This window comes from Papio anubis, chromosome 14 (genome assembly GCF_008728515.1).
Source record: "Papio anubis isolate 15944 chromosome 14, Panubis1.0, whole genome shotgun sequence".
Taxonomy (NCBI): domain Eukaryota; kingdom Metazoa; phylum Chordata; class Mammalia; order Primates; family Cercopithecidae; genus Papio; species Papio anubis.
Genome location: NC_044989.1, coordinates 69,059,972 through 69,084,554, shown reverse-complemented (window position 1 = coordinate 69,084,554; position 24,583 = coordinate 69,059,972). Strand labels below are relative to the sequence as shown.

General features: G+C 43.1%; 1 protein-coding gene and 1 long non-coding RNA gene across 4 annotated transcripts in view; one reads left to right on the top strand and one right to left on the bottom strand.

Moving 5' to 3' along the window:
• Nucleotides 1–18,867, bottom strand: part of ARHGAP25 (Rho GTPase activating protein 25) — a 93,828-nt gene extending 74,961 nt beyond the window's left edge. Inside the window, exon 1 of one of the 3 annotated variants that reach the window (XM_031655242.1) lies at nucleotides 18,385–18,867. In XM_031655242.1, coding sequence (XP_031511102.1) covers nucleotides 18,385–18,445 — 61 coding nt within the window. In that variant the 5' untranslated portion in view covers nucleotides 18,446–18,867. The other 2 variants (XM_021924898.2, XM_031655241.1) reach the window with 2 other exon arrangements.
• Nucleotides 9,698–11,424, top strand: LOC110741074. The gene is made up of 2 exons (XR_004178300.1): nucleotides 9,698–9,995; nucleotides 10,144–11,424. It is a non-coding gene; the product is annotated as an uncharacterized LOC110741074 (long non-coding RNA).
• Nucleotides 18,868–24,583: the final 5,716 nt, after the last annotated feature.

The following is a 24,583-nucleotide window of genomic DNA, read 5'->3' as shown; positions in this document are numbered from 1 at the left end:
GTAGGAACAAAAAATGACACAGCCCCTTTGGGAAACAATTTGGTAGCTTCTCATAAAGTTAAATATATACCTATCATATGATCCAGCAGTAGCACTCCTCAATATTTACCCAAAAGAGATAAAACATTATGCTCACACAAACTTATAAGCAAATATTTACAGCAGTTTATTCATAATGTCTAAAAATTAGAGACAATCCCAATATCTTTCAAGTGATGAATAGATACATTCATACAATAGAATACCACTGAAAAATAAAAAGGACAAAACTATCTATACAAGTAATAATATGGATGAATCTCAAATGCATTATGTTGAATAAAAGCAACTAGGTTTCAAAAAACACACAATATAGTTTCATTTATATGACATTTCGAAAAAAGCAAAAGCATGCAAATAACAGATGAGTGGCTGTCCAAGGTTTGGAATGGGTGAGAGGGCTGATTAGAAATAGATGGGAGGAGGAAATTTTTTATAGTGATGGAACTCTTGATTGTGGTGGTTGTTACCTGGCTGTATGTATTTAACAAAACCCATCTAATTGCAGATCAAAATGAATACATTTTACTAGATGACAATTTAGAAACATTGTTTTCATTTGCTCACATTTGTTGCACATTTGTTACACAGAGCTGACATTCTCACCTCCTCCTGACCTTCAAATGTTTCCACAGATAAGGCAAGTTCTGAATGAAAAAAATAAAGTGATGTTTACTATTCTATAGTGACTTGTTGAGGTAAGTAACCTGAAAAAACATGGGAATGTGGGAAAGACTACATTCAAGAGCAACATCAAGCTAAATCTACCCCAGCGATCAGGGAGTAACATTTCAGAGTGGGCTGATAGCACCCCTTCATTTAGCTTGCTCTTTTCGCAGGTGCTAGGGAAAGCCATGCGATGCCAACAAGCCCACACTGCTTCAACTTCCTGCGAAGAAAGCCCTACCATGATCCCCACCCACATTATTTATTTTGGTGTCCTGAACAAATAAGAAAATGTAGCCAGTAGTGTTTTCCTTCCATAATTCAAGTAGCACTGGGTTTTGATAGAAAGGAAAGCAAGATGCTGGGCAAGTTGGTGTGGTTAGAGACCCTGCACAGGAGCTCTCTTGTGGAAAGTAGCAGAAAGTCCACTAATGTTCAGGAGCTCTGGGATCTAGTCTTGATTCTGCCATACAGTAACTTGCTGTGCTACTATATGAGCATTTCACATGATTTCTCTAGGTCTTTATTTTCCCATTGTCTTAGTTAATATCTTGGTTGCAAGAAACAGATACCAAGTCAAGTTGGTTTAACCTAGATACAGATAAATAGAAAGATAGATAGCTAATAGTTCTCAACTGGGCGGTGGTTTTATCACCTACCCATCCACCCCAAGTGGACATTTGGCTATGTCCGGAGGTATTTTTGGTTTTCATGTCTGGGAGGATTGATACTATCATCAGTTGGGCAAAGTCCAGGGACTATCCTACAATGCATAGGATGGCCCCCAACAATAAAGAATTATCTGGATCAAAATAGTGATGAGGTTGGGAAACCCTGATATCTATGTATGTATATATGTATGTATGTATGTATGTATGTATGTATGTATGTATGTATCTCTCTCTCTTTGTATATATACTATGTATATAATATTTATGTGTCTGTAATTTTTAAAGCATAGTATATTATTTCACAAAATCTAGGGAAATTTGGGGGGTTGGAACTCATCGCACAGGAAGAGTAGAAATCAAGGCAGATTTTGCAGGTTTTGAGTTCTCAACAGAGTTCAAAGGCCTTCCTCTTAGTACACTCTGATTTCCAGGACTCACTTACAAATGCCCATTCTCTGTGAACCTCAGACTGAGGGGAAATGAGAAAGACACAGCTTGAGGCAGCTGTTCATTCTACTCTAGTTGGCTATGTCCAAGAGGGAGTGTTCAAGCCAAAGTTCAAGCCAGTGGCCATCCTTGGAGACTGGGTCAGGAGCCCTTAGAGAGGTGGAGTTGGGAAAACAGCCCATTACATTTATCTGTAAGGTACCAATAATGCCACTGCTCCTCTGGAAGCCTACTATCAAATAAAAGGCTGTGGGCCCCAGGGGAACTTGGAAACAGAAATGGCAGGTGTCTCCTTTAAATGAAATTCATAATATTTCTCTCTTTTTTTTTCTATCTTGAAGAACAGATTTCATTTGTTACACTTCTATAAAACAAATGGAACCATGACTTATCTTCCACAATTTCCATAGCTGATTTCATGAACTTTAACAAGTTTTCTTTATTTATAGCAGTCCCAAACTTTATTCCCTTAGAGACGTCAGGACGTGGAGGGTAATTTTGCTGCCTGCCCTCTACGCTTTAAAGACCAAGTGAATTCAAAGAACAGTAAATCCCTGCCCCAGCACAATAAGTGGGGTCCAAAAGGATTTTACGTGGGGTCTATAATTCAATCAACTATTCATGGTCGCGTTATTTTGAAGCTAATGAAATGGCTGCCAGGAACCTGCACTGCTTGCCAGTGGGTAGCGCCAAACGAAGCCCATCCCAAACTTGGCTGAGTTTGCCGCCATCTAGTGGCCACTGCCAGCGTTAGTTTACACCTCTCAATGAACAGGATGCGGGCCTGTGGCTGGCCAGGACCAGCGTTCAGCGGGCCATTCTAGGAATTTCCCGGTTAGTTGTCGCGCTTGGATTGGTCCAGACCAGGAAGACTAATTATTACAGGATTACTTAATAAGGAGCTTTTCTGTACTTGGAAACATAAAGCAATGGTTTTAATCTTTGTGAGATTACAGGCCCCTTTGAGAATCTGCCTATATGCATATATAATTTTTCATACAATTTCTAGAGGGTTATAGGCTTACTAAAGCCAATCCATGGACACAAAGGGAAAGACACTGAATATAAACCTGATACATATGTTAGCTTGGTGTACTTGTAAGCCATTCTGAAGTCGTTTGGAACAGAAAGGGAAAATGGCAAGGGCAGATGTGAGAAAAGGAGGAAATCTACTGCTACCTGGAGGATAGTAAGAGTCTTACTGTCTTCTAAAATGTGGCAAATGTCCATGGCTCTTTAGTTGTATTTATACATGCCATGTATCTCCACCTTAGCTTTCCACCCTTAAAATTGGTTCCTTTTTTACATGCCTGAGTTTTTCCTGGGGCTTCCTATTCTCCTCTGGTTTCCATCCAAAGTTGCTGGTGGACCAACAATAGGTTTGGGTTGGGAGTGAGAAGACTTCCTGGGATTAGGCTAGCACCCCCTATTGGCTGGGTGAGTTAGCAAGTCTTGCACCCTCCCTGGCTCAGCGTGAGGACGAGCATCCTTTAACCCCTCTTAGGATGGAATGAGACACTGTGTACAAGTGAAAGACACTGAAACAGTCAGAAGCAGTACACAATTTTTGGAGTCTGCAATGTCATTCCAAAAACAAGTCCTTCTAAGATAGTCCATAGGTAATTCAGGCTTAAAGCGGGTGAAATAAACGTCAGCTGGAATTGCTGGGAGGGAAAGGATGTATTGTTCTATTTTCCATGGGTCTGTTGACAAGCGGCATTAAAAACTATTACTAGCACCTCCTCCCCACTACTCACATTATAAGCAAGAAGCTTTCACTTTTGGTTTCAGTAACCCCCTAACACATCACTTTACCTCATGGACTGTTACTTTACTCAAAGCTGAACTCTGGAATATTAAATAATGTCTTAATGTATATTTTTAGAAAAGAAAATTTTGCAAAACTCAAAACCACTACAATAAAGTAACACAACTGCAAACATTTTGTGAATGTGTTGCCATTGTGCTGTTTCTCTGGGTCTTAGCAACACTTATGGCAGCAGATCACAAACTTTGCTGCATATCCAGTCACTTGGGAGCTTAGAAAAGTTCGAATACCTAGACCACAGCCCTTGTTATTTAAATCAGTGTCTCTGGAGTGGAACCTGGGTCTGGAGAATTTTTTAAACCTCCCCAGGACAGCCACATTTGGTAACCACTAACTTAGTGGAGGAGTTGAGAATGTTCAGCTGAAGCACTGAGGCTGCCTTTGCATGATTCCCTTTGGCCCCAGGGTGACTGCTCTGATCAATAAAACTATCGACACTCGCAAGCACTGGGGTGCTCACAGAGAAGAAATTAAAGGCCATGAAAACTGCAAGATGGGAAATGGTTAAGAGGCTTACAGTGGAATCTGGGCTTGAAAGGGAGATAAGAGAAGTGGATGAATGTGAAATCCACGTAGGAGGTGGACAGGATTGATGGTGCAGTCAGTTGGGGTAGAGGGAAGTCATGAGGCCACGGGACGGCTCAAAGGTGACCTAGTTCCTGGGAAACAAGGTGGCAGAATGTCAGTCAGCTACGTACTTTGCAGAGCCCAGTGCAAAACGAAAATGTAGAGCCCCTTGTTCAAAACCCATTAAGAATTTTAGAATGGTCACAACAAAACATCAGATTCAGCATGGAGCCCTTCTAAGCATAGGGCCCAATGCAATTGGTCCTCTTTTCCACCCACACCATCTTCCGCTTGTTCCTCCTCCTTCTTCCTTCCATCTGCCTCTCCCTCACCCCTGTATGCTGGTGTCTCTCCCTTTCTCTCTAAGCTTCTCTGTCTTTCTTTCTTCCTCTCCTTTGCCCATCCTCACCTCTAATCACAGTTACCCACTTAACCTAACTGCCCACACTACAAAACTGAGGTTTAACTTTCATGTTTGGATTCCTGAGTAGGGCTGCTTTTCCTGGGGCCGCTGAGTCTGAAGGATTTCTTTGCCCACACTTGAGTTTCAGTCATCAAGAAGACTTTGATTATAGGAGAAAGACATACCCCTTGTAGCTCTGTTCAGCAGTCTAAGCCTTAATGACTTAAGCCCTGACCGCCCTCGGGGATAGCTAAATGCTCAGTCACCCACATGCTGTTCCAAATTAGCTTCAGAAACCGAAAGCCCCACTTCCCTCTCCATAAAAAAGTCAGAAATATCTCTCTGGACCAAACTGTTGTTCAATCACTAATAAGGACAGGAAAAAAGAAATGCTTCGGACTCATTTTAAGTTACTTAATTTCACTGGGCTGGAGAAAAGTTAACAGGCCACAGACAGGCTATTCCACAAAAATCTCTTTGATACCTGTAATGTGCTGGAAACCGTCCTTGGCAGTGATTATCTAAAAGTGCATGAAACAGGCAAAGCCTTGCCTTCAGAAGCTTACGATCTAGTGCAAACATGCAAAGGAATGAGATCGTTTCAGGCACAAATAACAGTATAAAGAAAAAATGTAAGATAATGGGATAAAGAGAGCTTGGAGTTGCAGGGGCTAATTATAGCTAATTATACTAGATGCTAGGGTCAGGAAAGATGTCTTTGAAGAGATAATGTTTGAACTAAAACTGGATGGAGTGGAGGAAAGGCCATGGTAAGATCTGGGAAGCACATTTCAGGAAGAACAGCAGACAGGCCTTGAGATGGTATCTGTGAGCACTGGGTGTTCAGAAAACTGTTAACAGAAGGAGAGTGTGGCTGGGACACAGAGTGGGAGGAGCAGAGGACTAAAGGTGGGTGGACAGAGAGAGGCAGGGGCCTGATCCCATGGGCAGGGATCATGAGTCTGAATTTAATCCTAAGTATACCGAAAATTTTAATGAGGAACTGACGTATTTGATTTCCACTTTTAAAAGATGTTGAGTCTGGCCACCATGCAGAAAATACATGGTCCAGGACAAGAGTGGAGGCAGGAAGCCAAGTCAGCTAACTATTTCCTAGACCAGGCAAGAAATGGTGGTGTTTACAGCATTGGAGATAATGGAAATAGTCAGATTAAGGACATAAATTGGTGGTGAATCCAGGAGTCTTTTCTGGTGGATTAGATCAGGAGTGGAAGGGGAAAACATGAATGGAAGATGACTCTAGGTTTTTAGCCTGAGCAGCTCTGTGAATAGTAGAGCCTTTTGCAAAGGGCAGGTGAACTGGGTGTGGAGGGGTGGGAAGAGGGATGATTCAGAATTCTGTGCTGGACACACTGGGGGAGCGAAGCCTGTGAGATATTCAGGTGGAGATGTGGGGCCATCCAGAATCCAGAAAAGAAGTTCGAGCTAATGTATGAAAGTTAGGGTAGGATTTAAAGCCATGGAAAGAGCTTTAAAGGTTTTAAGGTTGGATAAGAGGACAGGTGGACTGAGCCCTGGGACCGGGGCCAGTTTCACAGAAAACCTGTACAGTCATAAAGGGCTCCATGCTTAGATGGTCCCTGCACATGGTTTAATGATTTGCTGTCACTATCTTGAAATTCTTAATAATTTTTGATCAAGGGATCCCACGCTTTCATTTTGTACTGGGCTCCACAAATGATGTGGCCAGTCCTGCTTGGGATACTTCATTGTTAAGAGATCTGGTAGAGAAGAAGACTTCATGAAAGCAGACTCAGAAAGAATAACTAACGAGGTAAGGGAAAGCCAGGGGGCATGGTGTCAAGGAAGTCTAAAAATTTTTTTTCAAGGAGAAAATGCCTGATGGTGTCAAATGCTGCAGGACAGTTGAGTAAGACAAGGACAGAGGATTCACTCTTGGCTTAGCAAGGTGTGGATTATTAGGGACTTTGATTGGAACCTTCCTAGTGGAGTAGCATGCACCAGTGCTTAACTGGGCTGACTGCTGAGGAAGAAGGAATCAGATCTATCACTTATATTTGAAAGCCTATGTCAAGAAGATGTCTACATGGGGGTACCTGTCTTTTTTTTTTTTTTTTTTTTTTTTGAGATGGAGTTTTGCTCTTGTTGCCCAGGCTGGAGTACAGTGGCCCAATCTCAGCTCACCACAACCTCTGCCTCCCAGGTTCAAACAATTCTCCTGCCTCAGCCTCCCGAGTAGCTGGGATTACAGGTATGCATCACCATGTCCAGGTAATTTTTTGTATTTTTAGTAGAGACAGGGTTTCTCTGTGTTGCTCAGTCTGGTCTCGAACTCCCAACCTCAGGTGATCCGCCTGCCTTGGCCTCCCAAAGTGCTAGGATTACAGGCGTGCGTCACCGCGTCCGGCCCTGGGGAGGTCCCTGTCTTTAAACCTATGCCCCTTCTCCCTCCATCTCCAGCTCCATTTTTCACAGTCAGGGGCCTCACACACATGGATGTGGACACCCCAGCCCAGACATCCGAACTTTGTTCTGGGCCTCGCTGCAATCAACCGTCTGCAGAAAAACCACTGGGAGGACCTAGGAAAACATTCTTGCAGCTCCTGGCCATCTGCGTAGGGAATTTCACAATCTCAGATGGTCTAGAAGGCAGGCAGGGTTCAGGGTCTAGGTGTGCATATCCCCTTAACCAGACTCTTTGCACTGTGGGGAGGAAGGAGTACAGATGGTGCAAGAAAAGAGCAGGACCCTCTAAAATACATGTCTCCAATGGAGGCCCCTGTTGTCCAGGCCTATGGGCTATACTGGAGATGAAGATGTGGGTAGACGAAAGCTTTTTGTGGTAGGAAAATTGAGTAATTCTCACTTAGTTGTATATATTTTTCTCTATGAATGTTATCAGCGAGAGTGACGGCAGAAGGAAGTGTTAAGGCCTTGAGGGGAAAATTTAAAAGTAGGCATAAACGTTTTGGGGAAAATGAAAGTGAATTTACTAGGTATGTGCTATAGTTTAAATGATGGCGTCTCCTCCAAAATTCATGATGAAACTTCATCTCCAATGCAACAGTAGTAAGAGCTGTGGCCCTTGGGAGGTGATTAGGTCATGGCAGCTCTGCTCTGATGGATGGCATTAGGATCCTCATAAAAGGGCTTGAGGGAGTGCGTTCACCCTCTTCTGCCCTTCCCTCATGTGAGGTCACAGCACTCCTCCCTTTTGCCCTTCCATCCCTTTCTGCCATGTGAGACCACCGAGACAGCATCATCCACAAGGAATGAGCCTTCACCAGACACTGCTCTTGAAAGCACCTTGATCTTGGACTTGCCAGCCTCCAGAACTGTGATAAATAAATGTCTGTTCTGTATAAATTATCCAGTCTCAGGCATTTAGTTACAGCAGCACTAGTGGACTAAGACAGTAGGTGTGGTAAGTTGGCCTGGCTATGTCGAGTGCCCACCTCAGATGACTGGTCATAAATTCAAAGTGAATCCAGGCAGCTCAGGGGTGATTTTCTCCAGTGATGTTCAGCTGTCCAGGTACAGGCACTGAGAAGGTGGATTATTGGGTTTAAATAGGGTTAGGGGTTATGATGAGGAGAAATGGCCAGATCATTTAAGGCTGCATGTTCAGTAGTAGATTTCATGCTAGTTATGAATCTGTGGTAAGGAGGACCTAATGCGGTGACTGATAGTGAAAAAATGGGACCAATGGAATGGTGGCTCACTGAGGTAATGTCAGAGAATTGCTGGAGTGGGTGAGCTGGGCACATAGGATGTGGTGGGCACAGAGTGGGAAGTCTGAAAGTGAGATTTCAGAGGTGGTACAATTACGGGGGTGACGTGGTTTATTTATGACTATGAGTGGCTGAGCTGGTTGGAGGAAGTATTATCTAACAACTCTGCAAAGGAGGTGGAACTACCGGCCCCATTTTTCAGATGAGAAAACTGAGACACGGAGACATTGAAGTGACTTGCCCACAGTCAAAGAAGTGAGGAAAGGTTGAGCTGGAAATCAAACCCAGGCTCATCTGCCTTTAGAGGCCTCACTCTCAGAGACTGCCTCCTACACTCAGGTATGGCTTCGTGGTTAAGTCAAGTGTCCTTTTTTGTTTTTCTTTCAGGAAATGATTTTTATCTGGAATCTTACTTTTTATCTGTGAAGACACAAAGTTACTACAGTATCAATCACTTTCATTACCATGCTGGGCATTTCAGGCCACAGAAGAATGAGATTGGGATAATTTTGTGCTGGCCAGAAAGCCGGTTAAATTCAGGGTTTTCTGGGGAGAAATAATGAAAATAGACCACATTTATTAGTGGAAAGGCAACTGCATTGTCTGCGGGCACTCTCTACTGGCTCTAAACCAGAATGACAATGTGGGATTAGAAGCTTGATTTGTGGCTTTTTGGAAGGAGCATATAGACTTGAATGAACATGTAATAGCTTGCCCCTTGTAGATATCTAGGGGCTGTGGCTCAAGTGGGGCAAGAAAAGCTTTTGTTACAGAACAAACCCTGTGTCAGCTTTTTAAATGTCACAGTCACAGTCACGCTGCATATGTCTAATTCCCTTTAGTGGGCCAGCCCCGCTTCCTCAGAGTGTCTCTAATGAGACTGTCAGAATCCTAATCTTTTCCATCTTCTGACATTCTGAGCCTAGTAAAGTGTCCAGCACATAGTAAGTGTCCAATAAATATGTGTCAATCAGAATAGAAGAAAAATGAGCAAAACAGTACAGTGTCACAGAAGGGAGAGGGACTAATTACCCCTGGGTAATTCAGGGAGCCTTCCCAGGAGGAGTTGGGTGCTGGCCATAGTAATGGGGAGGGAGGGGTAGAGTTGGAAAAAAAAAATCCAGAAAGCAGAATAGCAAACTTAGGGGCCCGACACAGAACCCACAAAGGTAGGAATTTTTGTGTGATTCTAGAAAGAAGTACCTTGCAATACACTGACAGATGTGGCTCCTGATCTTTCTGGAGAAAATGTGAGCAAGACTAACAGATTTCATAAAAACAGATGGAGGAAGCTAGCATGACAGTTTCAAGGAGGCTGAAAAATGAATTTGGAAGGACTTCTAACCATGAGTACTAAAAAGAAAGAACAATGACTCCAGGTTTAAAGATATTTTCTCCTAAATCAATTTTTGCCATAAATTGTGTGGCTTCTCAGGAAATTCAGTTCAAGAAACATACAGAGCACCTATCACAATTACAGCTTTGTTTCCCTGGGCCTAGAGAGCTGATTCTAGGTTTACTTTCCTGGTTTTCACACTGAGTTCCATGTCCCAGGAACAGCCTGAGTCCCAGACAAATCAGGCCAGCTGTCACTCTACCTGGGAAGGAGAATGCAGACCGCTCAGAGGAAGAAGATCAGTGCCAAAATCAAGATCAAACAGGTTGGTCTCAGGACGGAGCACAAGGGCTGGGCTGAGAATGGACTGGAGGTGACAGCTCTATATCTGCTATCATCTTTACTCTGAGTTGTCTGCATAAGAAAATTCCTTACCCACTAGTAAAGTGTATTTCTGGTTTCTGAATGACCAGGTGCATGGAATCAAATGCAGAATGACCGTCAAAGGGGAAGAATGCATGCACAAGAATCTTTGGGTAGCATCAGCAGAATTGAGGACAAGAAAGACGGGAGCCTCATTTTGAAGGTCCTGCTCTTCCCCCCACAATTATATCTACAAATAATGATCTGAAAGAGACTGGTACGACAGGTACAGGCCTCTTACAGCTAATAGGAAAAACTGCTCTGCCACTGCTGTAACCCACATGTAAGTGATCACAAGCAGTTAAACACTGAGCCCCTGAAGCCCAAACAAACAACTTCCAACCTCACTTCAGTGGCCAGAGGTACACATGACAGTAGGAGATGGTCGACAGCTCTGGAGGAGGAAGCACTAAGTCATGAAGGAGGGTCTTCCACACAGCAAACAACTTAGAGTCCCTTTGCCTACCCAAAGCAAGGAAAGTTTGAGGAACTGCTCCTGTCATAGCACAGAGACAATGACACTTCTACAGCAGGCATTCTGCAGGAAACTTACCAGAAGCCATCATTATCTTTATTAGAAAGTCACAACTCAGGCATTTTACTGATTTAGAAAAGAACTGGCAAAAACAGACAAACAAAATAAAGCAAAAAGGAAGAAAACAAGAATAGCCATGCAGACAAAATTGACGCAAGTCATGCAAATTGAGAAGGAAGTGAATATGTGGTATTTGGAAGCATAAAGAGTAAGAAACAGAACATGCCAGTCAACTGCAGATCAGTATGTGTGCTGTGAGCCAGGAAAAGACACTGGGCAGGAAAGGAGATATCTGCAGATGTTGTAAAGACCGTATGTCTAAAGAAAAGAATGAAGAACTAAACTTAACCAAGACAGACAACACGCTGGCACTGCTGGCTGTGCTTTTCACCAATGACTTAATTCAAAGGAGTTGATATCAGATCTCCATTATAGCTGATGTCCATTACAATAATGATAAAATGATAATTACTAGTGTTTATAATGCACTTACTAGATACCAGCTCTTATGCTAAAGTTTGACATAGATCATCTTCTCTTATCCTCACAATAAGTGCATGAGTTAGCACTAGGATTGCACTCATTTTACAGTTGGAAAACCTGAGGACCAACGTCACACAGTGACCGACTGATGATACTGGGATTCAAATTCAGACAATCTGGCCCCCAAGCCAGCTTTTTAACCACTGTGTGATAGCTGGCTCATTCCATTATGGTTAGTTTACACTTTGCCAGAAAATTCTTTTTGTAAACTTTATAAAATTATTTTAAAATATTAAAAAGTATTCACATCAGACTCAGGAACTCTATATCGTACTGCTTCCTCTTTCACTTTGAAACTCCAATCCAATAAGGAAGCAAATGGTTCAGCCACCATAGGCCAAAATTCCAGCAGTGGGGTATGGCCAGCCCCATCCAGAGCTGAGATCCATGTGTGCATGTTTTGGGGGTGGATGGGTAGTATGGTGTGGAAAGGAGACAGTGCAGCAGCTTAAGGAGAATAGATGGTGGTAGCAAAGTTGAGCATCACTTTTAGAAAGGTGGAGGGGTGGTGAGGGGTGCTCACAGCATGACAGGCACAGCAGGGCAATGCTGCTTAAGTACCTATCACATACAGGTGAGCAAACACATGTTTTATGATGAGTAAATCAATGAGTGAACGAAATGAAATGACTGGTCTGAATGTACTGAAGATTCCATAGTTTTATGTAACTCTAGGGAAAGAATATGAGTGGTTATGGGATTGCGTTTTACTTTATGAACTAAAAGAAATAACTTTTAACATTTTAATATTCCTTGAACCCTTCTTAGATAAATTGCAATGCTCAGTCACTACTAAAAAGTATAAAATCTGAAGCTGAGTGTGGTGGCTCATGCCTGTAATCCCAGCACTTTGGGAGGCTGAGGCAGGAGGACTGCTTGGGCCCAGGAGTTCGAGACCAGCCTGGGCAACATAGTGAGACTCCCCCATCTGTATTTTTAAATAATAAAATTTTTTTAAGTATGGAAATTATTTGTAATGAACACATAAACTCTGATCAAAGGCAAAGTTGAAAAGTATGCTAATCAAATGAGCGTTAGAAGTTGTGACTGAGCTTCTTGGCAGCCAAGACAAAGAGGAGAACACAGCAAGTTGCACTCCTGTCTTACTAGAAAGGAGGAAGCACTGCAGTCCCTCAAAGAAGACAAAGTTATTTTCTGAGCACTGAATTCCCAAGCAACTTTCTCACATAGAGTTATACATAGAAGCCGCTGGCATTGTCCATTCTTCCTTCTCATGTTTCCAGTACAATTAGGAGCAGATTTCATGAAATCATTACTTGCAGGAAAGCTATAAACTGAGGATCTAACATTAAAAGACAACTCAGTGAACCCTATTCTGTGAGCATAGCAAGATAATGTAATCCAAGTACAGCTTCTAGTCTGATCTGAGGTTGGAAATGAGACTGTCTTAAAGAAAGGAAACAGATGTTTGCTGAGCACCTAACATATGTCATATGCATGAAATATTTTCTTCCTCTCAGCATATGTGTTACTAGTCTCATTTGTAGAAGCTAAGCAACTTGCCCCAGATTCACTGCTGTTTAAAGCAGAGTCCCAAGTTCATGCACACTTTCCTATATCATACGTCCTCCTTTCTTTCACAATTTTATCAGGAAGAGTCAATGGACAATTTAGCCCCTTTCTTTGGGCAATTTGAGGTTATTCTCCCCAGTGAGGGCCTAGAGTGCTGGTGTTACATACCTTATTAAGAATAACTCATTTTGTTCAAAAGCCAAAGGATCAGTTAGTTGTGGGGTTGACTCATATCTCCATGTTCAGAAATGTTCATGGCTCTTATCTCAAAGGAAGTCCATAGTATTGAGAGCTGTAAACTTCTCTGTTTAAATGGCCTGGGAAAGGATTATTATACTCTCTTTTTAGTGATCAGAAGAACTAGAGACTCCCCGTGGACAAGATGTTTACACTGCGACCAAAGCATGGGTAGGAACTGGGTGGCGGTAAGAGAGACCCGGATGGAGAGAGGGCTCCAGGCAGATGAGAAAGAGCTGGAAGCTGCAGAAGGGAGGACATGGCTGAAGTCTCCGGTATGCAGCAGGGGAAGGGAAGGTCACAAGAGAGAGGTGGGTGGGTAAGCAGGGCCAGATCATAAAGACTCTATTTAATTCCTTCATGCAGAGGGTCTGTACATAGTAAAAAGCCTTCTGCTTCTCCAAAAAAGCAGACACGATGTGCAGGAAAATCACTGTGAGAAAGACGGCAAGTCTGGGGCGCCCTCAAGAACATCTGCACCTAGATCTCAAGGAAGGTGAATGGCAGTGATGGGAACAGGGGTGTGGGGTCAGAATTCCTCTTAGGCACTATCTGGGGCTCCCATAGTTGTTCTCATCACAGCACCTCTCTCACCACTTTGCAGTTGTCTCTGCCCCCACTGAACAGTACGCCCTGCAGGACTATCTTCATATTTCATATTTAGCTCAGCTTCCTGGCAGCCAAGACAAAGAGGAGAACACAGCAAGTTGCACTCCTGTCTTACTAGAAAGGAGGAAGCACTGCAGTCCCTCAAAGAAGACAAAGTTATATTCTAGATCTGGCAGGCCTATGGGTATCATTTTTTTTTTCTTTGCAAAGTGACTTTTGGTTTTTAAACAAGCTTTCAAAGAGAAAAAGGATGATGAGTAAAGCCTAACACACGAAATGTCAATTATTTTCTCTCTTTGTAACTTTTGTATCTCAGTTCCTGTCTGGGGACTCTACAAAATTTCCATGCCATCCTCTGAGACAGAATCCCCACAATCTGCCTGTGCCTCACTTTGGCTCTCCGTCATGCTCTTCCAGGTACTATTTGGTCTCATTTGCTGTGGCCACAAGTGGGACTTTGCTTCTACTCTTTCCTCCCTCCCATCTCTTGTATCTTAATACAAGTTCAGACCACTCGACCTGGGTGCACCTTCATGCAAGATTCTTTCCTCAAGCTGTCTTGTGTGTGATAGGACCATTTTCATCAACTGATTTCTCTCAGTTGGTCCGAGCATCTTTCCAGCACCTCCACAGTGGGCCTTACTCAAAAGGACCACATTCCAGCTGGTGGAGTCCCCATAGAGTTCTCCCATTGGATGCTATATGAAGATGCTGCATAACTGTGAGGTGTGAGACAGGGAGATGGCAGCACTACCATTAATGAAGTGACTTATAGTGATGTACACCCACGCCAGGGCCATTGGGCATCTCAACCCTGGCCTAGTTTCAGACACATAGGCACCAAGAACCACCGAGTTAGCCTCTGCCAATCCAAGTGCACAGTCTCAGACAAAGTACAGAATCTAAGTTGACCTCGTCTGGAATGTATAGAGACAATTTTGTGCATGAGTGGGTATAAAACCAGGTCCTATCGTCCCATCACCACTTAGGTTGGTCCCCACTCTGCTGCTGCTGCAGAAGGCCCAGAGGTGACATCAGTCCATTTTCTTCAAATGGCCAGAAGGCTGTTGGCCTGGGCAGCAGGAAGCATGCACTTGGTGGAGAGAATTTAATTTATGCCTAAATGTTAAGTCAACAGCAACATATGGATAGACATTTTTACTTAAACAACCAATAGCAATATAACTTCTGCATAAAAACAGAGTGGGCCCTGGAAGGAGCAGCTCCCTTGTGTAGCTGTTCAGTGTCTAAGGAAGGCCGTGTTCATATTCTTTTTTTTTTTTTTTTTTTCTTGAGACGGAGTCTTGCTCTGTCGCCCAAGATGGAGTGCAGTGGCATGATCGTGGCTCACTACAACCTCCGCCTCCCAGGTTCAAGCAATTCTCCTGCCTCAGCCTCCCAAGTAGCTGGGATTACAGGTGCCCACTACCATGCCCAGCTAATTGTTTGTATTTGTAGCAGCGACTCTACTTGCATGTGTGGGGATCTTTACCAGTTGGGGGCTACTCATGGAAAGCAAAGACTTTGGGCACAGCAAACAGACCACATTCAGTCCATAACCCAGGCTGGTCTGCTTAGCATATGGTAAGTTTGGTAATGAATTGTAAAGAAAGCTCTCACCGCTTTCTGATGTTCAGAAAGCTGAACGTCAAACAAGCACAAATCAGTTCACCATGGGCTATATAGTTTCAGGATTCCCCAACCTGGGGAACCTGCATTTCAGTGTTCAAATAAGGCACAAAATGTGCTCAAGTAGACTGGCCTGGTAATTGGGAAGCCATGTAACTCTTTCAAGAAAGCCCTGTAACCTGGGACTGGAGGTCCAGAAAGTCTGGACCTGTCCTCCAGTGATGACAATTCAGTTAAAAAGTTACATAAATTAACAAGCAAAATATTTGAGTAACTGCGTGAAGGCAGTGAAAAGCTGTCATAATTCTAAAATTGAAGATGATAAAGGATCAAAGGAAGAAGTGTGTGCTCTTGGCTCCACCTCAAGTCAAGACTGTTTTGCTCTGCATTTTCCTTTTTCTTCCAACCCCTATTCCCACCAGGATCAATAGGTCAGATGCAGGAAGGTCTGTGACTTTTTTTCATCACTGCATGAATATCTGTCAGACTCATGGTAGTAGACTCAGGTGAGTCTGCCATCCAGCAAGACCCTCTTCAGCTCTGAGATGAAAGTACAGTGGAGAGTCCTGCCCCTCACTCTCAGAGACTTTCACTTTCACTCCAGCTCACAAGATTCTGCGGAAACTGGAAGCATAGCTCATCAAAAAAAAGCTAGGGCCCCTTTCCTGGGTCACATTCTGTGGCAGTGTCTTCTATTTCACCAAGTGCCCATTCTAGTGTCCTTCCTAAGCTATGGCCTGGCTCCCTGAGGACAGATCTCAATAACAGCCTCCAAAAAATTGAGCTACAGAGTGAATCATGAGTTAATATTTGGGTTCTAGTCCCAAGTGACCTTATATTCCACCCTTTTGGTGATCATCTACTCCAGGAGTTCTCAATTAGAAAAGATATTACCCTCCCCAAGGAACACTTGGCTATATGTAAAGACAGTTTTATTTGTCACAACTGGTAGTGGTAGGGGGGTGTTACCATCTCCTAGTAGGTAGAGGCCAAGGATTCTGCTAAATATCCTATAATCCACAGGACAGGCCCCACAACAAAAAACCATCCAACCCAAAATGTTAATCGTCTCTAGGTTGAGAAAACACTAAAACCACAGATTGTCAGCTTTCCTGACATAACTCCCAGTTCCACAGGTCTTCCCAACGGAGGTAAGTTTCTTTGATATATTGGTAAGCCAGTTCCTATAGTTACACCTGGACACAGGATACTGGAGAGGGGATTGGAAGTCCTGTGACTGAGTCAGGGGCTCTCCCCCATCAGAGGACTCAGCTTATGATCTGAATTCTAGTTCATGTGACACTTATAAATGCATCCTACCGTAGCCCAGTCCTTCAGGGTAACAAACTTGTAGATAGCATGGATAATGACAAGGGCTCCTCTGTATTTCATTATGTCCTTATTATTATTTTTTCATTAAGTAATACTAAATAACACCATCTCCCTGTTTTTGTTGGCTGAAACATTCATTCAGGCAACAAATATTTATTGCGTGTCCAGTTAAGTCCAAGCACTGTGCTCTGTACTAAATGGGTGATAACTGTCTGCTGGGGCTAGTGAACACAGACCACAGTACCTACAGCAGGAGTTCTTCCTTGGGTGAGGATGAAAGTGGGGGGTGCTTGTTGAAATGCAGGATCCTGGGCCTTCCTCCAGAGATTCTGATTTTGTAAGGATGGTGCCAAGAAATCTGCATTTTTAGCCAGCACTTGATGTGAGTCTGATATAGGTTATCTATGGGACCATGCTTTAAGAAACATTGGTAAAAATCATGAAATTCATTCAATCAAATCCCAGACCTGAGTATACACAGTCTTGAGCTGTAGTGTGGTAATTTCCTATATCTGTGGAAAAAAAATCATTTAACTATTAATTGTCTCAACTTTCTCATTTTTTAAAACAAAAGAGTGTAAGACCCTAATAACCTGTGTTCAAACACAGGTGGAGAGGGGGCAGAATGACCTTATTTATGTAGAAGTAGGACACTTTCAAAGGAACAGAACCGTATAATTTGTATGACATACATTGAACATTAGCCAAATACATTGGTATCAATGATAGTTAGGAGGAAAATCTCTTGCTTATGTAAGAGGTACGAACACTATCTTTTCTCTGAACTGACCTCAGCATACAATCATTCATAGCTTGATTAGGGAACACTAGTCTCCCCTGGTTATCAAGATAAATGGCTTCTCTGATTACTCTGTTTTCTTTCAAATCCTTTCTCAGACCTACATCATTAATGCTCCGCTTGTGACTTTTCAATGGAGCACTTATTTTAGTAGCACACTTAACCCCTTTAGAGGTTCAAATCTAAAACTTGTTCAAGCAGAATTCCTCCAAGCTGTTAGAAACACCTTAATACTTATCTATGTCTAATATCAAGGAAGTTATCTCATATATGGCCGAGATACATAAATGTAGGCAATCGTTTTCAGCCCAGTTGCTCTACCGTGAATTACTGTGACCAATTTAGCAATAGAAGAAATCAATGTAAAGAACTTCACAAAGAATATATAGATTAAACTTAATGTATCACTATCATCATTAGAAGGACAGGGTGAGGATTAAAGGACAGACTATCTCAGAAAATATGCAGTCTCCCTTAAAATAATAATAAATACATCTCTTTTCCAATTCATCTAAGAATTCCCTCCCATTCTGTTCCTTTAATTGTATCTTTATTACATAAGGTCTTCATTATACTTTAGTACTTTTTTATGTTCCTGTCTTGTTTTTGTTGTCTACCTTTTGCTACAAATAATACACCTTGACTTCTGGGCTCACAAAACAGAACACCCATTGAATTTACTTACAGATTGAGCACCTCAAAAGACTCTAGTCTTTGTGCTCCTGTTCAGAACCATTCAAAATATGGATGAGTTTCCAAACAGGAAGGAAATGGAATATGCTAAAAACTCACAGTTTGGTGTGTAATCTGTAGCCTTAAATCATCCAAAGTACCCCAGATCCTGTACACCAAGAAGTTCCATCCCACTGTTTTGTCCAAATGAAAGAGAACCCCTTCCCAGCATTTTAGAACTTGGACCTGGCATGCCAACTTAAATGCAAATGGTCCCTCAAACTCAGATTTGCTGCGATATCCATTTTTAAGTAGACTATGCTCCCTGCAGACCAACATGCAAATGGTGCTCGAGTATACGTAAGAATCACAGAGGCAACAAAGAAAAGACACCAACCATACCTATTTTCGCAGCCTCGACTTTCAGGTTGAAATCCCAGTTCCTTGGCAATTTTAGGGACATTTTGCTTCCAGTTTAAGTGAGTAGTTAGTGAAGCGGTGAGTCTGTCACAGTTTGCGCCCTTCTTGTCTTTTCGCTCTTTCCCTCTGTTTTTGTGTCTGTTTTTGTTGCTCCTTATGATTGCTTCACAAGCAATCTTAGGCTTGAGATTGATTTGCCAACGTGTCTCCTCCTTTCTCTTAGATGAAAGGTCCATCCATCTGTCACTGGAGGATGGCACCCAAACTCCCCCAGCCTCCACCCTCAGTCCCACAGGGGCTGGCACCCTGCTTTTCTTGCTTTCAGTTTTACCAGAAATATCCCAATTGACACTTCCCTCTGCGTCATGGGAAGCAAAACTCCTTTTCGAAAGAATCTCAGGCCTCACTGAGTTGAGGTCGTGATAAACAACTGCTGCCTCTTGGTTTTGTGTGTGTGTGTGTGTGTGTGTGTGTGTGTGTGTGTGTGTGTGTTTAACTGTCTGCTTCCTTGCATTTGAGGAAGTGGGTGGCCGTTCAGTAAAGATGATACATTATGAGCACCCTTTCTTGAGAAAATGGTTTTTGGAAATGCTTGAAAAACCAGAATGGTTGCTTCTGTTATAAAAGGCTACAGTTTTAATTAAAAGAAAATATTCAAACTCCCATCATCTACTTCAACTCTAAGCTCTCCTCTTCCTCACCTAATGGATCAAGCATCCAAAAATGGTCAGAAAAACAACCAACATTCCCCCAAAGTTATCTTCTTTTAAATTCTTCCTGCTCTAAGGACCATGTCGCAAGCTCTCCAGCTGCTCAGGATAAAGTTTGCAAGTGATCTCAGCCTGATGTAGGGAGGGTTTTGATGTATTTGGCTTTAATGAATCAACTGAAGCTAGGTCGACCCACTCACTTATCATAAGGGTTCTTTGGCATTGTACACAGGGTGTGGGCTTTAGAATCAGGTGTGTGGGCTTCCATTTGCTAGCTCTTCAACTTTTTAACAAGCAACTGAATCTTTCCAGACCTTAATGTCCTCATCAGTAAAATGGGGTTGATAATAACCACAGCTCAAAGGGTTTTTGCAAAGGCATCTAGTGCAGAGCTTGACACAGAGTGGTTTCACCACAAACATTAGTTCAACCTTTATTCTCTTCTATTTAGTTCAGTTACGTGACAAGCTTTCATGTTTAACTGGGTCAGCCTAACCTAGTGATTAAGCATTTGGGCCCTGGAAACAGATCACTGGTAGTCAAATCCTGGCTTTCTTGCTGTGGGACTATGGACAAGTTTCTTGACCACTTTGTGCTTCAATTCTTATCTGTAGATGGGGCAAATAATAGGGCTTACTTCACAGGCTGTTGTGAAGCTTTAGTAGAAAAGCCAGTACAAAGTGCTCAGAATAGTCACTGTTAGCCAGCATCTAAGCTGCACATCTTGCTCCATTTATTCTCCAACTCTCCTAGATGACTCTGTTATACTTTCTTCTTCACCTGCCACTTGCTTACTCTTGCTGACGACCTGGGTTCCCGTTTCGTTGAGAAAATCGATGTAACTGCGAGAGAATGTCCCCAGGTTTCCCTCACTCTATCTGCTCACCTACCTGCATGCAAGCTGTATCCCTAATCTTATTCTTGGTACAATGGGTGAACTGGCTGTTACCGCTCTCCCATCCCTGTTGCATCATCAATTTCTTCTTTCTCTTGGATCCTTCTTGTCAGCGTTCAAATTTATTATTTTTTATCCCACATAAAAACTCTCTGGATGCCACCACCCCCTTGGGCTAGAGTCCCATTTCTCTCCATTTCTGAACCAAGCTTTGGTAAGAACTGTCTAACTTGCAAATATCTCTCCTCTTATTCTCTCCTGAATCCCTTAGCTGATGTTTTTGCCCCATGACCCCACAAAATATATTCTTATCAAGGATACCTACGACATCCCTGTCACTAAACTCACAGGTCAGTGCTTCATATTCATCTCGCAGGCCCATCCGCCATGACGGACACATTTGATAGCTCTCTCCAACTCTGAGGCCTCTGTTCTTGGGGCTCCCACGGCCCACGGTTGGCCTGCGTATCTGCCTGCCTTTCTGGCTTTTCCGTGTCTGTTTTCTTGCTGATTCCTTCTCATCTATCTGACCTCTGAATATTGGAGGAAACCAACACTCGACTGGACTCCTTTTCCATCCACACTCACACCTTAGTGAGCTCGTCTGTCCCAAGGCTTTAAATGCCACATATTTGCAGATGATTCCAAAGTGTATTTCCAGCTCAGACCCCCTGAACTCCGAATCACATGGATCTCTGCTCAGATCTATAGTAGCCATCTCACACTAAATGTGTCCAAACTGTATATCAAGAGAAGGAGGCTGAAGGAACAGTAGTGACCTGGGATGTACTCCTCTCTTCAAGAATGAAAGGAGCATGAAAGGAGCATAAGAAAGAAGAACTTGTAAGTGCATTTAACGCCTCTGCGCACATCCTGTCTGCTGGCATTCCATTGGCCAACACAGGTCACATGGCCAAGCTCAAAGTTAGTAAGGCCGGAGGTACACTCAGTCCTCAGCGGGAGTAGGGAGGGAGAAGGGCGGAGGGGTGGGAGAGGGGCCGGAGTGTTTGCTGATCAAGACTCCACCACACCCACCCAGTCTACCCAGCTACCCTCCAGCCTCCCCGGGGAGCTGGATTCCACTGAACTTGACTCAGCCACTTGGAGACTTTGCGCTACTGCCTGCCTAACCCAAACACCACTGCTCTTTTTCGTATCCCGACTTCATGAAGCGGGTGTGGGAGGGGCAGCTGTCCGACCAGGCCCAGCAGCATCTCCACGGGGGAATTCGACACCATCTAAAATTTCAGTCCTGGGACCTTTAAACCCAGGAACTTTGAAAATATTTTGAAGGTGGCATTAAGAAACACGCAGGGAACTTCCTTTACTTTTCAGGGTAGGTTCCTGTCAGTCTTGGAAAAACTCGTGACCCATGGGGGAAGTTAGTTGTGCATATGCGGAAAGGCAATCAGATGAAAAGCACACTCCCTGCAAGGGCCCAGCACAGCAGCCTTCCCCCACCACAGAGCTCTCTCTCGGTCAGTCGACTAGGTACTGTTGCTCCCTCTCTCTGATCTTCACAAAAAGAAGAGCCAGATAGATGCCTTGCCTGGTCCCAAAGTTTGAATTAGCATCTGCAGTAGCACAAGCAAACATTCATCCATCTATTGTATTGGTTTGTTGAATGCTGAGCGGTTTTATTAAGGACCAAATTTTTGCTGGACATTGGAGGAATGTTCATGAACAAGCAGACCTGGTTTCTGCTTCCCTGCCTCAGCGCCCTGCCACCGGCTGTTGTCTCTTACAGTCTGTTGGAGGAGAAGAACAATTAAGTGAACAATTAAATACAATGTGAGAGAGCTATGCTGGGGAAAGTGTAGGGAGCTAGGGGGGTGCATATGGGAGGGGCCTAACTGGACTTGGGGAGTGAAGGAAGGCTTCCTGGAAGAAGTGTCTTTTAAAGTAAGGCTTGACAAATGAGTTAGGGAGGCAAGAGGGTTGGAAAAAGGATTTCAGACCAAACATATAATATGAATGAGGCACGGAGACAAGAAAATTCTTCAGGTTGCTCCTAAGAAGGATGAAAGGGGTGGGGTTGAGGAGAAGCGATGCTGGAGAGATAGTCAGGGCTGAGCGGGGCTGGATCACACAGGGCAGGTAAACCTTGGCAAAGAGTTCTGACTTTGCCCTGGGGAAAACAGAGGTCACTGGGGAGTTTTCAGCAGGGTAGGGATTGAGGAGGCTGTGGCAGATATCTAAGGGAGAGGGAGAGTGAGGGAGAGAGGTCGGCAGCATGGGCATGGAAAAAATGGAAAACAACACAGGAGTCATGTCAATGGCAGAATTGATAGCCAAAGGAGAATTATTATGCCAGAGAAAAGAGACACCCACTATCCTGGCTTGTCACTGGAAGGGTGTAGTTCTAATCACAGAGATGGTGCACGCACAAAAATAGTGAGGATTAGTATTGAGGAACCGGGAGAAAATGTTGGGCATGTTGATTTAGGGATCCAAGGGGCACTTGAGTGCAGGTCTTCTGCACTCAAGGCTCATGTGAACCTAGAGCTCAGACAGACTCATTCATTCATTCACTCGTTTACTCCGTAAACATTTATACAGGCCGGTGTTGGATGCTGATTGAACAAGAAGGATGATTAAGAACCTGGCCTTATCCTCAAATGAGTCATGAGAGAGAAGTGTAAACATAATAGGAATGCCGTGCAAGATACGAAAATAGTGTATACACAGGGTAAAGTGAGAGCAGGAGATGGTTAGCTCTGCTTAGGCGGCTTCCCAGGAAAGGTGACCCATGAGAGAATAGCCAGGAAGCCAGGCGGGGGAGTGAAAGGAGAACACTCCAGGCAAATGAAATGGCAGATCGTTGTTAAAACACAAATACAGCCCCCATTTAGGGAAGTATCACAAATGATGTATGGCCCCCAAAGAAGCCCCATACCTGCTAGTAGAAGTTGCAGGGGCTGCTGGGGCCAGGGTCTCATGCACTTGCTGAAGGGTTGGACTCTAGCCTGAGGAGAACCTTTTTTTTGAGACAGGGTCTCACTCTGTCAACCAGGCTGGAGTACAGTGGCACAATCATGGCTCACTGCAGCCTCAACCTCCTGGGCTTAAGCCATCCTCCCGCCTTGGCCTATGGAGCAGGTGGGACTACAAGCGCTCACTACCATGCCTGGCTAATTTTTTAAAAACTCATTTTGTAGAGATAGGGGTCTCACTATGTTGCCCAAGCTGGTCTCAAACCCCTGGGTTCAAGTGATCCTTCTACCTTGGCCTCCAAAGTGCTGAGATGACAGACATGATCCACTGTGTCCGGCCTGGAGAACTCTTGAAACGTCTTTCATTATTATTTTTACCATTACAGAAGTCCGTGCAAAATCACCATACAAGTTTTTTAAAAGCAAAAAGAAAATAAAAATCATTGTTACCACTTAATGTGTGATAAGAACTTTTCCCATTCTTGGTTTCCTACTTCTCTCTCACTTTCTACTCATCTGTACATGTAATGTATGTATGCATGTATTGTAAATATTTTAAATGGTGCATCTGCTGTTTTATAAACTGTTATCGTCCCTTGACAAAAAAAAAAAAGCCATGAAAAAGAATCTGTCATTAAGCATTTTTCCAAAACATCATCAGTAGCCTCATGATTTTTAATTATATGATGAGAGCAAAATTAATTTAACAAATGCCTGTGTCATTGAGCATTGGAGATATGTATAAATTTTCATAATATTCTTATAGCTAAATATCTGGATAAATCTAGTCCTTTTCTCCCCTCAGGGGGAATTCTTAGAGATATAAATGCTGGGAAAGTGAATAAGACTCTACTAAGGTTTGCTATGTGCTCTCAAATTGTTAAATCACTGAATTGTACACTTCGATGGGTGAATTGCATGGTATGTGAATTATGTATCAATAAAGCTCGTAAAAAACCAAGCAGTCAGGTGAAGAACAAACACGAGAAAGTTCTACGATTCATGTTTCCTTTAACAATATATGTAGAGCCCAGTTCCCTCAGCACCTCACTCACAGTTAGCATTATCATTGCTTTTATTATAAATCATTTTCAGCTGAATAAGCAAATCTTTTTTTATTAAATAGTGAAACTAAAGTTATTTTTTAATGTGCTTTATTGGTCATTTGTAAGGGTCGAATGTGTCTAGGTGTCGATGTGTCTGAGTGATTTTGCAAGGAGTCAGTGCAGGGGGAGTTTCTTCTATCTTTGTTTCTGATTTTCAGCCCACTGGCTCTAGGATCTTCTTCAGGAGCATCAGTTATCTGCATGTTAGCTCTCCACTTTGTCACTTCCTTGTCTTTCATTTTGTCATCTCTGTTACTGTCATCTTCATTTGAAGATAGTTTCTCATGTTTGTACTTCACCTGACTGCTTGTTTTTTACTAGCTTTTTTGATACATAATTCACATACTATGCAATTCATCCATCAAAGTGTACAATTCAGTGATTTAGTATATTCACAGAGTTGTGCAATGATCGCCATAATCAACTGTAGAACATTTTCATTTTCCACAAAAGAAACTCCATACCCATTAGCAGACCCTCCTCATTTTCCCCAGCGCTGGGCAACCACTTTATGTCTCTACAGATTCGTCTATAGAC